The sequence below is a fragment of the Grus americana genome, chromosome 8 (genome assembly GCF_028858705.1).
Source record: "Grus americana isolate bGruAme1 chromosome 8, bGruAme1.mat, whole genome shotgun sequence".
NCBI classification, from domain to species: Eukaryota; Metazoa; Chordata; class Aves; order Gruiformes; family Gruidae; genus Grus; species Grus americana.
Window position 1 is genome coordinate 9,091,438 of NC_072859.1, and position 15,807 is coordinate 9,107,244.

Genomic DNA, 15,807 nt, shown 5'->3' on the forward strand with positions numbered 1-15,807 from the left:
GTCAAGAAAACACAGGAAATTGGCTCCAGCTGAAGGTCCTCCTGCCCAGAGACTGCAGCGGGGACGGGAAAATAGACGGGCGATGTGTCATGGAGGGACCAGACAGCGCCCGATAGCAGCAAGGTATGGAAAGCTGAGAAGGATGCCAAAGACACCAGAGGATTATCCAGGTCCGATAAGGCTCTGGGCGATAAAAAAGGACTTCATGGGCTGTTGGGAACCAAAGACAGGAACTGTATGGAGATGCCAAACCTGTTAGGAAGGAGAGCAAAGAAGTGGATAGAGATTGCTGAGCTAGAGCTGGATGAAGGATAAGGAAAATGCTTTCCAGGCCATTAGGAACAAAGGAGGATGTGAGACAACAGCTGCTAGAGAAGATATTTTAAAAATCCTTAAGCCTGGATAACTCACACCCAGGGGTCCTTTCAGGGCCGGCTGGAGCAGCAGCCAGGATCCGCGGGACTGGGAGAGCACTAAGGCAGTGCTTGGCGTCGGAAAGGGCTGTGCTCCTCGGCACAGGGGTGGGAGGCAGGAGGGGCAGCAACCAGAGGGAAAGAGTGCAAATGCAGTTCATGTGAGCAAGGGGTGCTTTGCTGAAGGTCTCAGCCCAGTGTGATTTCTTTCCTCATTATGAGCAGCCATTTGGCTGCAAGAGGCTGTTCTGTAGCTGGAACGAATTTCATGTGTTTCATGGTGTTCAGATGTTGGGAAAAAAAAAAGGGAAAATCATCATGCTAGATCCATAGATAGCGTGTGAAACGGGTTATGAACTGGGTAATTGACCGGGAAACCATCAGTGGAGGTTTCAAGCAGGGCCTATGCACAGCAGAGGCAGCCCTGGTGCAGGAGCATCCCTGCTGTGCTGGAGTGGACCAGTCTCCCTGGCACGCATCGGCGGTGGTCCCTCTGTACTGCCCACAGTGGGAATCCGTCTCAGGGCCAGGTTTCGGCCATGTGAACCCCAGCCAAGAGGTGGACTTTTTCTCTCAGTGGCTCAGGCTGTCTCCCAAACGGCAGAATCGTTTCTCCCCCGCCGCCCTCGCAAGGATTAACCTCTGTGATTGCTTCAGTTAAGACCTTTTACGCCCGGGGACCCGAGCTGCCTGCCTCACACCCCACTGGACGGGGAGGAAGGCGGGAAGCCGGGGATGGGAGCTGCCCCCCTGCTGCCAAAACCATGCGCTCTCCAATCAGCCGAGGAACAATTTCTTGTCCTGACAGCGGCAGAGTCCTGTTTTCAGAAAAGCCGAAGCAGGGTTTTGCGGTTACTCTTTTACCCAGGAAGGGTGGGGGAAGCTTGCAGGACTCGCTTTGCGGCTTTTGGCTGGGCAGGAGATGCGGCCGTGGCTCAGGGCGCGCCTGCCTTGCCTCGCGTGGGCAGCAAGAGGTGACCTGCACGTGTGCCATCCCCCAGGCGCTTCCCACTCGGCTGTGGGTCACTTCCCTGGGGAGGCAAGAAGTGAAGTGAATTCTTTTCCCTGAGGCACGGGCACAGGCAGAACGAATAACGGGGGGACCGCTGAGCCACCCGAAGCCCGGGGAAAGCCCTGGGACACGCGCAGTCACAGCGCACCCCTCCCCGGGACGCGGCCCGCGCGTGTCGCCCCCACGCGGCGCCAGGGGCCGGCGGTGCAGTGCTCCCTCCCAGCGCCCAGGGGGCGCCGCAGCGGGAGGGCTCAGCGGAAGGGGGGGGCGCTCCGTCGCACTGCGCATGCGCACGCGGCGCCCCGTCAGAGGGCGGGAAGCGGCGGCGGAGCGGGATGAGGCGGCGGCAGGAGCAGCGGGAGCAGCAGCGGCGGGGCCGGGCGCTGCCGGGTGCTGTTGCGGCCCTGTGCCGGGCCCTGCCGCCCCACGCCCGGCCCGCTCCCGACACCCTCCGCCGCGCCAGGTTCGACCGGCCGCAGGCGGTGAGCGCGGGCTGTTCCGGGACACCCTTGGCCGGCGGCCCCCGCAGTTGCCTGGTCGCTCCCCCTCGCCTTTCCTCAGGGACAGCCGCTCGGGCCGGGCCCCGGGTGGTGGTGGGGGGTGTCTGTGGGGGGGCAGGGATCCCCGTGCGGGTGGGACGAGGACAGCTGCGTGGGGACACTTGTGTGCGGGCCCAGCCGGCGCTGCCTCGTGTGACTCTCGGGAAACTCGCTGCTCTGGAAAGGGCTTTATTTTCTGATGGTTTTAACCTAGAGTTTGGTATTTCACTGTGGCCTGCAACACCTTCTCTAGTGTCACCTGAGGGTTTTTTCCCTTTATTGTGCACCAGCCTGGGCCTTTCTGCTTCAGGGCTTTACAGGGCGATGCTTGCAAGGCTGCCAGCTCACACACAGGGTGCTGCACTTGCTCAGCTATTTTAAGCATTTTATGAGTGTTGACTGAAATTCCAACTGTAAGAATCACTGTTTCAGTTTGTCAGTGTGCTGTCCTTGTGTAGCCAAGAAATGATTTCCAGTTCCAACTCATTGTGTGCTGCCTCTTGTTTGTGAAGTTTGATACTATCGTGGTCATGTCTTTTCAGCGTCTTCAAGTGCTAGTTAAGCTACGGGTGAGTTGTGCCATATGTGGTTATATCAGAGCAGATATTTTGGAAGCCATGCTCTCGTGCGCGTGTCCCTCAGATTGCAGGGAGAAGTACTGGGTGTTGCTGTACAGCCAGCATTAGTAGCCCTTCTCTTTCTGAGTGCACCTTAATGTAGGTAGTGTTCATAAGACAGCTGATCCACGAACCTACTTGATTTGACAGTGTTGGCAGGATGCACGTGTGCTCTTCCATGTAACAGCTGATGCTCAGATATGGGTGTAATTGCCTAATTAAGGCTAAATATGTGACAGATCTTTTGCCTGCTGATCTCCTCCCACCCCTCTCTTTTGCAGAGCCTGGATTTCTGGAGGCTGCTCTATGCTCTTCTGAAACAAATCCATGGAGGGAAGTGGACCGAGTCTGATGCCATAGGTAACCTAGATAGTCTGGCTGACTCTGTGATTTCTCTGTCTCAGGGAACTACTGGGACTGGTCTTGTAGCATCTTTTCTTTGGCTCCTTGCTCCCTGTCGAAATGCTCCATTTCGAATACCTTAGTTTATGCCACTGACTCTTACTGTTGCATCACAGGTGTGCAGGCAGGTTTAATCCTCTTTGGCTTGCTCTGTCCAGGAAACTGGGATGTTCTTGTGTCTGCTAGGCACTCTTGCTTCCCTTGGACATTCCACTGCAGGTAAGTCTCTGCAGTGATCTTATGCATTCTCTACATCTGCAGAGGTAATTACAGAAATAGATTTATTTTTCCTTTGATCCCTTTTTTCCCCATTCCAGATATGATGCATGATTCTGTGGTTAATTTTCTATCAAGTCTTATGTCAGGGCTGTGAATCAGTACATGAACTGTAAAGGCAGTGTTTTGGATTGAAGTTCTAGACAAAACAAAAAGTAAAGTGTGTGTGATTATTTTAGGGGGACCATGAATATATCTGTGAACAGGGCCACTAGTCCAGGGAGAAGCTGGATGGAAGTTGGCTTCTCACAATGACAGAGTACTCTTTACTTCTTAAATGTGTGTTATTCCAAGTATGATAGTCCTCAGACTTTTCTCTTGAAAGATGTCTATCTGGAGTCCTTTCATTGTTGGAGGAAGTTTTGAGAGTGGGATTGTCTGTGATGGATAAAGCTCTCCTCAGACCAAGACCACTTAAAATCCACTTTTGCCCTTGAAAGCAAAAAAACACCAAAACATTGTTTAAGCCCTTGAAGAGCTGGGAACCTGATGGCTCTGTAAATGGAGTTAAAAAAGGCTAAGCATTGTGGATGATATCTCAAGGAACACGGAGCAAAACCAGCATAGTTTTGCCGGTAGCTCAGCAGGAAATCAGCATGGTTCTGTGCTACTCACAGGACTGCTATTTTTCATTTGGCTGTTTTTGCTTTTCCACTCATCCACAATCTGCTGTGTATGGTAAGTCAATTTATTGGCTGTCTCCTGCAGCTTTGTGGAGGTGGTCCTGCACAAGTGCAACCTCATTGAATCCTGGCTGCTCCCATACTAATTGCTTGTAACGTTTGGAGATGGGATTTCCATATGCATGTGGCAAGTTGCTGGCTCCAGAGGGGGCAAACCCAGCCTCTGCTGGTAGATTGCAAGGTAGAAATGTGTAGTTCTGCTCAGAACTGCTGAGCTGGTTCTTAAGAAACTTTAGTCACAACTTGGTGATTATAGCTGAAATTCAGGTTGGAGAGTTGTACTGTTTTTCAAATTACACTAATTACCTTTGCTTGGCCAAGTGAATGAGTTGTCTGCTGTGAACATGATCAATATTTTACTGCCTTTCTTCTCTCTCCCTGCTCTGGAGCACTTGTGGTCTTTCATGTATTTAGTTAATGCAAATGAAGTGGAAGCCTTGGGCACAGGAGCTAAATAACTTTCTCAGGTTTGCACGGGATCTTGTAGCACAGCAAAGAATTGAAATGGATTCTTCTAATCCAAGTCTAGTACTTCAGTCCCTGAATCAGACTTTCCTTTCTTTGCTGTTTTTGTACAACCTCTTAATTATTGTAGCTAAAACAAGGAGAGCAGTGGTTGCCAGGTCCCAGAGGAAGGCCGTGAAGACCCCTTCAGTATGAGGGTTACTGTGTGCGTAGGAACAGCTTTCTGGAAGAGAGAAGCCATACTCAAATGGTCTTGTAGCCTTTTTTTTTTTTTAGGCTAAAAGTTTTTCCAAAGGAAACGTTGAGCTTTGGCCTGTAGTCTGTGTGTGTTGTTGGGGTCACAGTGGTTCTTCTCACTACTCTGTAGAGTGAGACCTATATTTCAGGGACTGCGTGCCTGATGATGGGTCATTTACAGTTGTGAGATCCCAGAAGAAAGCAGTGCATTGCAAGGACAGAAGCTCTTACAGATTTTGTCCCTAGAAAAGGACAGATTTTTCCAGAAAACTTTTTCTTAGTCTGGGAAATCATTTTATCAAGTGACTTTTGAAGTTGCACTCTAGTGTGTATTTTTGTTTTGAGTTAGTAGTTTTCATTAGTCAGTAGTTTATCTGATCTTGTTATAGAAGTGAATTTTAGAGAAGATTAAAATTTGCTTTGAATAGTCATTCCCTTGTTGTGGTTGTGATGTGGTGGTGTTTAGAAAAACATTCCGCATCACACTTTTAAATGGTTTGATATATTTTATTGGCCAGCTAGCAGAAAATAAAATATTTGAAAAATCACATATAAAAAATCCACACAGATAGATGTTTTAAAATGTGGGAACTATTGTGTTCTCGCAAAAAGACACCAGAAACCCCACTGAAGCCTGCCAGTTATAACATCCTGCTAATGGTGCTCTTGTTTTCTTGGTTTGGAAGAATTTTTTTCTTCACCCAGTAAAAAGCACTTACTGTGAACTTTGGTGGGAAGCCATTAATACAGTCCAGCCTCTTAAAAGTGTCAGAAAAACGGGTCTCTCATCAGTGGAGTACAAGGCAAAGTAAGCTGTGTAAGAGTACTCCAGGCATAACCTTACTGATGAAGTCATGATTAGCGGTTTCATGCTGCTCTTTCTTCAGAGGCTGAGAGCTGATGGACTTGGTTAACAACCGAACAGCCACACCAGGTAGCAGTGCAATATGCATTTAGATACTTGAAGGAAATGTTTCTTTTCTGGAGTTGCAATTCATTTTTTATGCTATGGGAAAGAGTCTGGAGCTGCAGTATAGTTTTGTTTGATAAATGAAGCAGAAAACATTCTTCTGCAACAGTAGTTTCCCATAATACCACTACCTATGCAGGTGTTTCTTGCCTGAGCGCATGAAGTAATGTATCTGTGTCTGTTCTTGTACTTGATTTAGTTCCTTTCCATCTTAGTCTGCTAGGCTAATGCATAACCCTTATTTGAATATCATGTTGTAATTCACTGAAAATATTCTGCAGGATTTGGAAGAGCACAGCTTGAATACAGTTTTAAGAGAGCGGAACCCTGAGGTTCATCCACAGCTTGGTCTTTACTTGCTGAACATACTTTTATAAATAACGTGCATGCAGAAGGGGTTTCGTTGGAAGGACTGTATGGGTCTTTCTCTATAAATTGCCTAATCCTAATGAAACGCTGTAAGAATATGGTGTCAAAGAGGAGATGTTTGAGTGACTGGTGTTATCTGCTGAGTGATGGGTTTTCTCTCTCTTGGTTGCACGTTTTGGAGGAATCCATCTTGGTCTTGGGTACTTACATAGCATCTCCTGCCATTTATCTGAGCACTGTTTCCTTGTAAGCAGAGCACTGTAGAGATGAGGAAAACTAAGTGACTTCTCTAAGGTCATGGAAAGGCTCTTTGAGCCCTAGTTCTGGATCTGTGCTTTTGACTGCTCGCCCACAATTCCTGCCTGATACCCACACCAATTGTACCTTCTCATATGAGGGCAATGTGTTGCAGAGAGAGAGAGATGAAATAGGGGGAGATGAAGGACCAAAGCAACACAGAAATCCAGGTGGTGAATTGCCTTGGTGGATCTGGTCCTAAGTGACATATCAGAGCAGGGAAATGACAATAAAAGAAAAAAAAAAAAACCCACCTGGCTTGCTCTCTATTCCTTCTTTTTGATGTGTGATTTCTCGGGGAGCTCCCTGAACTGCAGATGGCAGCATGTGATGCTTGTTTGCTCTAAAGGAGGAGGAAAGTAGGTACTTATCTTCCTTCCTTTTGGAGTATTTCTACCTTTACCTGTTACGGCAGTTCCTTTCTTGACAAATGCATAAAGGAAAAGAAAGGGCAACATGAAATCCTGCTCATGTGAGGATGTTCAAGAGATCAGAATAAAATCTCTAATACCTGAGTGCTCCCCCTGTGCCTGAGTGATTGGAGTGCATTATCTACAGCAGATTTTTAGCAAACCATATAGGCATTTCTGCCATCCTAGCATCATGAAGGGAAGCTGATTGTTTTCACATTCACAGGTTCTGCAAAAAGAGCAAACAGTGATTTAGGCGTTTTAGATTTCCTTTCTGTGTCTGTAATGCAGAAACAAGCTAGGTTTAAAACCAATTGTCCAACTGTCATTGTCATGTGTCTCTGCAGAAGCTCTGCTATGCAAAACACTAGTCCTGCAAAAAGTTAGTAGCTCTGCACCATTGTGTCAGCTGCTTAATCATGCTCCTGATCTTGTGTTTTGTTCTTCAGTCATGGGTAATGTCTTTGTCAGGAGTTCATTTGTAGCTTTCACATGGCAAATCATGTATTCCAGCTCCTACTGCTGAAGATGTGTAGCAATGTGTATAACAGTTTCAGCTGTGTATTTGGACTGAGGAACACTCTGAAAGTAGGTATCTCCTTAGGGATCAGCACTCTTGTTTCCCTAAATCCTAAAGTTGGCCAATATAGCTTCCTCTGGTTTGTCAAGGCACAAAGGGCTCAGTGGCTCTTAATGACTACCAGCTCCTTCCAGCCTCAGGAGTGCTGTAGCAATGTACTGCTCCTATAGGGTTACTAGCATAGGTCAGCTTATAGCTCCTCCCTGTGTGTCGCCTTTGTATTACTTTTGGTGGATAAGACTCCTTTAGCATCTTGCAAATCAAGTTAAGTCAGCTACTCTTCACTGTGAGAGGCTCTTGTAATTAACAAATTCCTTTTGAGAGCAACAGGATTTTTTCTTTTTTTTTTCTTTGAAGTTGGTCATTATGTGGTTTTTGAGCTTCAGCAGTTGATGCTAGACAAAGAAAGATTGCGATACGTGTCAATGCTAGGGGATGTTTTTACCACAAGTGGCAAGGAGCAGGCAAATGAGTATGTAATATAATTAATTGGTATGTTAATTAAGGACAGCAGTGACAATCCCTGATTGAGCGGGGTTTGTACTCCCTGGTTTTTTTGTGTGTATGAGTGTGTATGTTTTTTTATGAAATGCTATGAAAATACTGAAGCATTACACTGGAAAAGGGGAGCAGCTTTGTTCCTTACTTCATAAGAATGCCTAAACTGGATCAAATTTTGAAGGTTCCTCTAGCTCCATCCAGCTGTGGCAGCTGTCAAAAGTGGATGCCCGGGGAAAGGGCAGAGCAAACACAGAATGATGCTTTCAGGGAGGTATTCTTTCAGCCTCCAGTAATTTACTTCTCAGACTTCCCAAACCAGAGAGGTTATCTTGGTATTTCATAAGTTTCCATGAACTCCTGTTCCATAAATCCAGTTCCTCCTTGAGCCTGTATAACTCTGTGTCCACAGTGTCCCATGGCCAGAAATTTCAGAGCTTTGCTGTACGTGTGAAGAACATCTCTTTAACTTGTTTTGACTCACATGCTTGCTAACTTTGGTGGCTCACAGTTCTTGTATTGAATGTTGTGCAAACAAATTATTCCCTATTCACCCATTCCATAGCACTCATGGTTTTAAAGAATTTTGTCATATCCATTCTCAGTCAGCATCTTGGCCTATGTTGTCAGTTCTTACAATGAAGCTGTTCTGTACTTGTCCTTTCTCTCTTTTTTTTTTTCCCCAAGTCGTCTATAACCTTTTTGGGACTGAAGAAATAAAATAACACTGTGAATTTGACATGTGGGATCACAGTGGATACAGATAACTATATAATGTTGCTCCCTCTGTTCTCTTGAGTTTCCTTTCTGGGTTTTTCACATTCAGTTTGCTTTTGGGTGCATATGAGAACCAAGTATGATGTCATGAAAAATCTTATCTAAGATTGTGTTCCTGAGTCCAGTGTTCAGCTCCAAACCCATTGCTATGTCAGTAAAGTTAGGATTGTTTTTTCCCTTATGTGCATCCTTTTTCATTTTTTCTAAAAGAATTTTATCTGTCACTTTAAATCTTGGACTCATTAGGTTCTGCAATCCTTCACAATCTGCCTGAATTCCTTACTACTGACTAATATCACATCAGCACCAAATTTTCTGTCACTGTCTCATTGTCTGTGTGTCATTCTGAGTTGGTTGAACAGCAACTGTTTAGCACAGAGCCTTCATGTGAAACCACTGCTTGTTCCTACCCTCTGGTTCTTGTCTGCTAGGCACTTGTCATTGATTCAGGGGCCTTCTGTCTCCCTCCACCGCAGTGGCTTAATTTCTTTGTGCTAGTTGAATCCCTCTGGGAAGCCTAAATGTCCTGCATTGGTTGAATCTACCTTAATCACTTGCTTGTTCTTGCCTTTGGAGAACTCAAGTAGCTTTTTGAGCAGGACTTCCTTTTACACCAACTGTTGGTTCTTCCCCGGTATGTTTATTGTTGTGCCCCGTAATTATGTTCTTTATTATAGCTTTGACTTAGTACACAGCTGAGGCTTAGTGGTGAGAACCTTTTTTAATAATAATTTCCTCTGTGTTTCCTCAGTATTTTACAGTTCTGTAGTGCCTGTCTCATGGCTGTCAGGTACTATTTGCTGGTGTGAAGGAATATGGATCAGAGCATTCCTGAGAATTAAATAGCCCATGCAGTCTGGTATGCAGCATGGCGTACTGCATTATCTTTGCCTGTTCACTGGTGCTCAGAGATTTGCAGCAGGCTGTGAAATTCCTGTCTCTAAATTCCAGTTTCATTCAGGAGTTAAGTGACCCAGAGTGTTTACTAATTTATAGCATGTTTGGTGGCTCATAAAAAATGAATAGGTGAATTGGAGTCCTGTTATAGTGGGGACGGCTATTTACCTGGTTTTGCCTTTGTTAATCTCCAAGAGGCCGTTATTGGCCTTGATCTCAACTCTTCATTTTTTTTTGAAGTAGTTCCTGTAGATCAGAACAGGACAACATAAGGAAGACGCTTACCCTTTATCGGTTATTGATAAAGACCGTAGTCTCCACTGTCTTCCACTGATCTTAGCCTTGATTAAAAATCTTACTCTCCGAGGAGGCAGCAGTTTCTGGAACTGAATGGATAAATGCATTGAGTAGTGCAGTGTGTTATTCTTAACTGTTTTCTTCTTTTCAGATAACCAAATTAGGTTTGTAAAATCAGCATTGTGGTACCATGGCTATGGCAGGCCAGAACTCTATCGACTCCCCTCTGACGGCTCAGCGGGTAGTCGGGAGCTGCTGCTGACGTTTTCCTGGCTGCTGCACAGACTTGGCCTCTTGGAGCAGCTTTTGGCTTGGAACAGAGTAAAGACTGGGGATGAAACCTCTGTGTGCACGGTGAGCACGTTTGTATCATTCCATCTTATCTGTCCATAAGTAACGTTCTGTGACAGCAGCCATGTTATCACTAGTGTGTAATGTGTGGTATCTTGGTACCTATACAAATAAATGCCTTATTCCAGCTTTAAAAAAAACTTAGAAGCCAGCATCTGGAACCTGTTTTTTTTCCCTTCTCTAAACTTTCTGTGTGCAGGTGATCTGGGTTCCTTCTCGTTCTCAAACTCCCACCCCTGCCTGAATTCCCTGATTTTTATTTCCAGTATAGGTGAGACCAGTGTGGAGGAATGCACGTACATGGATGGATTTGGTCTCTGTGCTTGAGTTTTGTGCTTCCAGACTGTATCATGAGTGGTTCTACAGTGTAGGCAAACAGGTTAACTGTGAATGTTGGCACTGGGCAGAGCAAGTAGTACTTTTTAAAAACATCAAGATCTAAATGGCAGCTACTGCTGTTGGGGTAACTAATGACCTTGTAGCCTCCTTGAGAAAACAGTGGGGTATACTGTTGTGTTTCCATCAATAAAAAGGTGTTAGCCCATAGAAAGCCTGCTTTGAATTAAGCTAAGGATAGCTGTGTGTCTGCTTTAGCTGTGATATATATGTGTGATCAAAAAAAGAGGCAAAAAACCCCACAAAAACACAGTCTAATAATATTTGGTGATACTGCTTTTAAAATCCATTCCTTACATTTAAGACTGCGTGCACATGTTACTGTATAGACAGTTGCTCTAGAGTGTAGAGTTAGAAGCTCAGGAGAGAAGATGTTTTTTCCATATTTATATCTTGTTTGTAGCAAATAAACTATCCCTGCTCTTAACACAACAGGTAGCATAGGCTGAATTTAAAGTGATCAGTGCAATGCATTGGTGTGGCTGAGGCCTCTCTGGATGGTTGTAAGTTTGTTCTAAGTCATCTTCATCAGGTCAGACACTAATTGCTGGTCAGTCTGGTTCAAAATGACAAACTTAGAGAATCGTCTCATGTTTTGGCAAAGGACACTGTGGGTCAGAAACCCTACCTGCTGATATCCCGTAGTGTCTAAGACCTGGTGGTCTTCATGGTCCCATATACGTAGTCCCGTAGACTGTAGGCTGCCTGGTTTTCTAGAATCTTTTTAAGTGACAGCAAAGCAGAAAAGCCAGAGTTTGGAAAGCTATGATATAGATACAGTGTCTTCAGAAGAAAAACACTTGTACAAATGGAAAAGAGTTCAAAGGGAAGAGTCACCTTCGTAACAACATTACTAACAGTATTTTGAGGAAACAGACCACTTGTGCTACACTACAATTGTTTGCTGCACTGAAGAGGCCATGCTTGGTGCATGGGGTGTGAGTGGTGGTGCCCTCCAGCAATGTGAAGGGTGCCTTGTGACTTTAGGAAAAACACGCTTCTGGAGAATTTACTTTAAACTTCTCTTACCGTTTTCTTGTTTGGTAGCAGATTATTTTTTTTGTGTCCTTAATTCTGTTACAAAAGAGTGATGAGTGAAGTGTAGCAGCGACATGAATTCAGGAAATAGGGCAGTGCCTATGTTGTTTTTCTCTGACGGCCTTTGGAAAATGCAAAACTTAAGAGAGATGAAAGAACTATGGTAATACAATGTTATCTCTTACAGCCACACTGAGAAACTTACTGCTGTGCCTTTCACTGCAATTCTAACCTGCTCTACTTCTGTGTCTCAAAACCCATGGAATACATAGTTCATGCTTTTATGCAATAACCGTCCAAAACAGTGTTTGGAAAGGTTTACAGGTCTGGAAATTTTTTTTCAATAGGCCAAACAAAAATTTTATAGACTGGGAGTTGGAGTTAGCATGTGTATGTAAAGTTCATTGCATTAATGGCAACTTTTCTTGTATGGTATTCATCTAGCAAGTTTTCATGCTCCAATACATGGGGAAAAAAATGATAGAATGTAGTTACAGCGTAACTAGTGTGTTTTGTGATTCTACCTCACTAGAAAGTTAAAAGAGAATTTTGAAGGAGAGGTTTTAGCTTTTATTTGATCAACTAGGCATTACAAAACCGATAAATTCAACCAGTAAGAGCCAACCAAATTAAGATCTAGGAATGCACAATTAAGGATGTAAGGAGGTAATGGTGGGTAGGAAGAAGATAGGTGGGTCACACACCTCATTTTGGTTAGTAAGTCAGTTTCTTGTAAACCACTCATGAAAGCCTGTTGTTTGTTGCATAAAAGTGTGATAGCTTGTTATATATTGTTGTTTGATATTTTTATTTTATGGGATACTTTCATGTGGCAAAGTCTACTCATCAGTGCTCAATAATATAGCCCCTTAAAATCATAGTAAGAAAGGAAGAAGGTGAGGGTGTTGGTTTGATATTTAACATCTTGTGAGTTAAAGTACAACTCGAACAATTGAAATACTGGAATTTTGACTCTGGGAATGTTAAATACCAGGCATTTGTGATACTTAAGCTGAAGTGTTGGAAGATGTGTAACAAATCGTGAAGGCGTTTCTAAATGTGCCAGAGATGTAGTCTCTGCAGTCAATTGAAGGAAAAAGGTAAAACAAGAAGAAAAAAAACTTCACTATAGAAAGATCTGTCTCAAAAAAGAAGAAAGAAAAGGAAATGCTCTTTAAAACAACTGAAATTTTCAGCTGAGGAGCTTGAAAAATCTTCCACTATATGGAGTCTTTTTTTTTAAATTATTATAAACAATTGAAAATATTTTCCTGAAATGAAAATGTTGCAAAACTAAAATCCATGAAATAGGATTTGGTTCAGTGCACTGCTGAGATCTCTGCCAGAATCAGCAAAGCATGAAAGCCAGTACTTACTGGCAAAGCACATCTGTTGGTCTACTAGTGAGAATAAATGTGAAGAAAATCCTTACCCTTTGTCTTCATCTAAGAAAAATGGAGTCTCAAGAACTGTAGGCATAGTTGTAGTTCAAACTGATATTCATATGGCTTGCTTCTAAAATTTTGACTGAAATCCACACAAAAGTAGACAGGGATCTGTTGTATGAAGAAGAGAAAATGCAGCTAATCCCTAAATTAAGGGTGCAATCGTGTTCTGACTATTCTTTCAGCCTAAGTTTGAAACAAAGCCTACAGCCTGGTAAATTGCTGATAATATGCCAAACGCCCAACATATCAAGGGCCAATTAAATTAATTCCTTTCATTTCATTTCAGATTACCACTCTCTGGCCTTTTCTTCTTTGCAGTTCCTTAGCAACACAGTTTTCTTCCCCTGCAAATTGAACACTTCCATCAGCTCTAAAGGATTTCAGGCTGGTTATTTATAGAGGGACAAGGGTATTCATGACACATGATGGACATGGAGCTCAGCCTCTGCAAGGAATTCATAATCTTAAGATCCTGAGCTGGGGAAGGCTTCTACAAGCTTAATTTTACATGCACTTACATCTTCAGAATCAAAAGTTAAGTGATTCTTAAAATTTTAAACTAAACAGTGGTGAAAGCGTGAGGGAAGGCTTAAGGTGGTAGGAGGCTTAATGTGGCTAGTGTAATTAAAAAAAAAAAAATAATCTTGAGGTAGTTGTTGGCAAGGACAGGTGTGGTTAATAGCCTAGCATGGTTGTATGGGTTGAGTGCTTTTGTGTGTGAGGTAAGAAAATCCTTCAGGGCACCTTGTCTCATGTGGCCTCGGTTCATTTTTTTTTGTTCCTTTTTTTTTTTTTTTTTTTGGAACGGCAGTGCTGCAGTCTCTCTCCTGAGCCAGGGTACTGCGTACTTGCTGCAGGATGCCCCAGTGAGCAGGACTGAAGGAGCTGCTGCCCTCTCTAGCCTTCCACCCATGGCGCTCTTCCAGTATGTGAAGTTAAACATACAGGGGTGACAGTTGAAAGAGTGGAGCCCATGTTGCTGTGCAGGAGGAACAGGAGAGGAAAGAGGGGATGGATGGTGAATGTCAAGCTCTAGTACTTGGCTGTTGTAGTGCAAGTCCGTTCCCTGAATTTACAGTGCTGATCTGTCAGCAGGTTGGTGATGCCAGAAGCACTAAGTGAAAGTTCAAACCTTGCATTGGTCAACTCTTTAAAAAAAGTAGTGGCTAATTCTATTAGATCTATAAAGACTTAAGTACAATCTGAATTGGAGGTTCACGTCGATTTACTGAAGTGTCTACTTGGGAATTCTTGCCTGTTGTTATTGCGTTAAAGCGCTGGGCGATTAATTGATGGACGTTGTCTTCAAAGACTTTAAACCCCTTGTGTATTCCCATCTCAAATATGCACTGCTGTGATGTGGTCTTAACATCTTTTGTTGCTTTGGTGATCGTGTACATGCAGATTATTCTCAAGTGCCATTCATTGATTCCTATTTACACATGAAAATCCTAGAGTACAAAACACATCTGAGAACCAGTAGGTGAAATGCTGTCCTTCACTGAACCTGGAAGGCAGACCTGGGGAGTTTTCCATTCTCTCTCTCTCTGAAGCAGATAATTGTTTGATATAAACCTGCCTTTTTAGCACATTCAGTATTTGACTAATTTTTTTTGCTTCGCTTCTTAAATTTCAGTGACACGATCACAGATTTCTCCAGTTCTACGATGGTTTGTGCAGATAATAGCAGTACTCTGTGAGCATGTATTCCTTCTGTTTCCAGGGAGTAATACTGCCTGTACTGGTATTATTTCTACAGCTGAAATTAATCTATGTATGCCCCTAATTTAATTATGTGTGGAGGCTGTTGAGCTTTTTAGAAGGGGGTAGTGATGTTATAGCCCTCATTATCACCAGGATATGCTGTACAAACACTGGTTCTTGGTTCCACTAATTCCCTCTGCCTGCTTCTTGCCCTCTGAGTGAAATTGGACGCCCCTCCCCTTTTGTGAATTTATAGTAATCAACAAATAGAGCTATTATGGCTATTATAGTTGGAATTAATGTGTGTGTCTCTAGCATGCCAAAGCGAACTCAGTTTAATTACTTCTGGTGGGGAAAAAATGAAACTAAACATGCCTTCTGACTCTGAGATTTGCAATTTGATTAATCTTTTGTTTGTCATGGTCTAGTTTGACTCACTGGCTATTTCGAATATAGTGTAAGGCTTATGCTTGGTGTTGTTGAAACGCCTTTCTCTTATGGAAATCTTGACCATCACTGCTGTTCCATAAACCATCTTATTAGAGGAAAGTGTTAACGTAGCAGCCAAGCTTGATGTTCCCCCCAGCAGAAAACCAGAAACCTTTGGCACTAGTCTCAGTAAATATAAATTCTCTGGGTTTTTTTCCCTCTTCACCTATTACAGTGAGGGTGGAGGAGGGAAATTTATTAACCTATTGATTCTGACTCAGAAGCATAATTACTTTCTAGATCTTTATGGGCTATATTAGTCTGTCAGCTTTCATTTTTTGATTTCCCTCCCTTATTCCCTGTGCTTACGCTTCTATTCTCTTTGTCCTCCTGTCTTCCTAGTAACTCTCACCATTTATCTTTTTGCCCTTTTTTTGCTACTAGTACTACCATATTACAGTAGCTGCTAAGGAACACTTTTTTTTTTCTAAAAAAAAAGCTGTCCCTGAAACCTAAACAGAGGGTACAGGATACTTAAAGTTTCTCTTGCAGACTTTCCCTCCATTTTTGCCAGTGAGCAGTGCTGCTTCACCTGGGACAGCCTGATGCCTTTGGTGTGTGCTGCACCCCTCTCCACGCTGCCTCTGCTGGGGTAGCACCAGGGCCGGACCTTTGCAGCTCGCTGGGCTCCTGCCTGGCTGA

The 15,807-nt window shown here is 43.8% G+C and overlaps 1 protein-coding gene across 5 annotated transcripts in view; it reads left to right on the forward strand.

Annotated features, from left to right (window-relative positions):
• The first annotated feature begins 1,725 nt into the window (after nt 1-1,725).
• Nucleotides 1,726-15,807, forward strand: part of TEDC1 (tubulin epsilon and delta complex 1) — an 86,320-nt gene continuing 72,238 nt past the window's right edge. For all 5 annotated transcript variants that reach the window (XR_008578113.1, XM_054834185.1, XM_054834181.1 and 2 more), the window contains exons 1-3: nt 1,726-1,907; nt 2,863-2,941; nt 9,891-10,093. Coding sequence is in view for 4 of the 5 variants with exons in the window: in XM_054834185.1 (XP_054690160.1) it covers nt 1,761-1,907; nt 2,863-2,941; nt 9,891-10,093 (429 nt within the window). In the remaining variant the exon portion in view is untranslated. The remainder of the gene's footprint in view (nt 1,908-2,862; nt 2,942-9,890; nt 10,094-15,807) is intronic.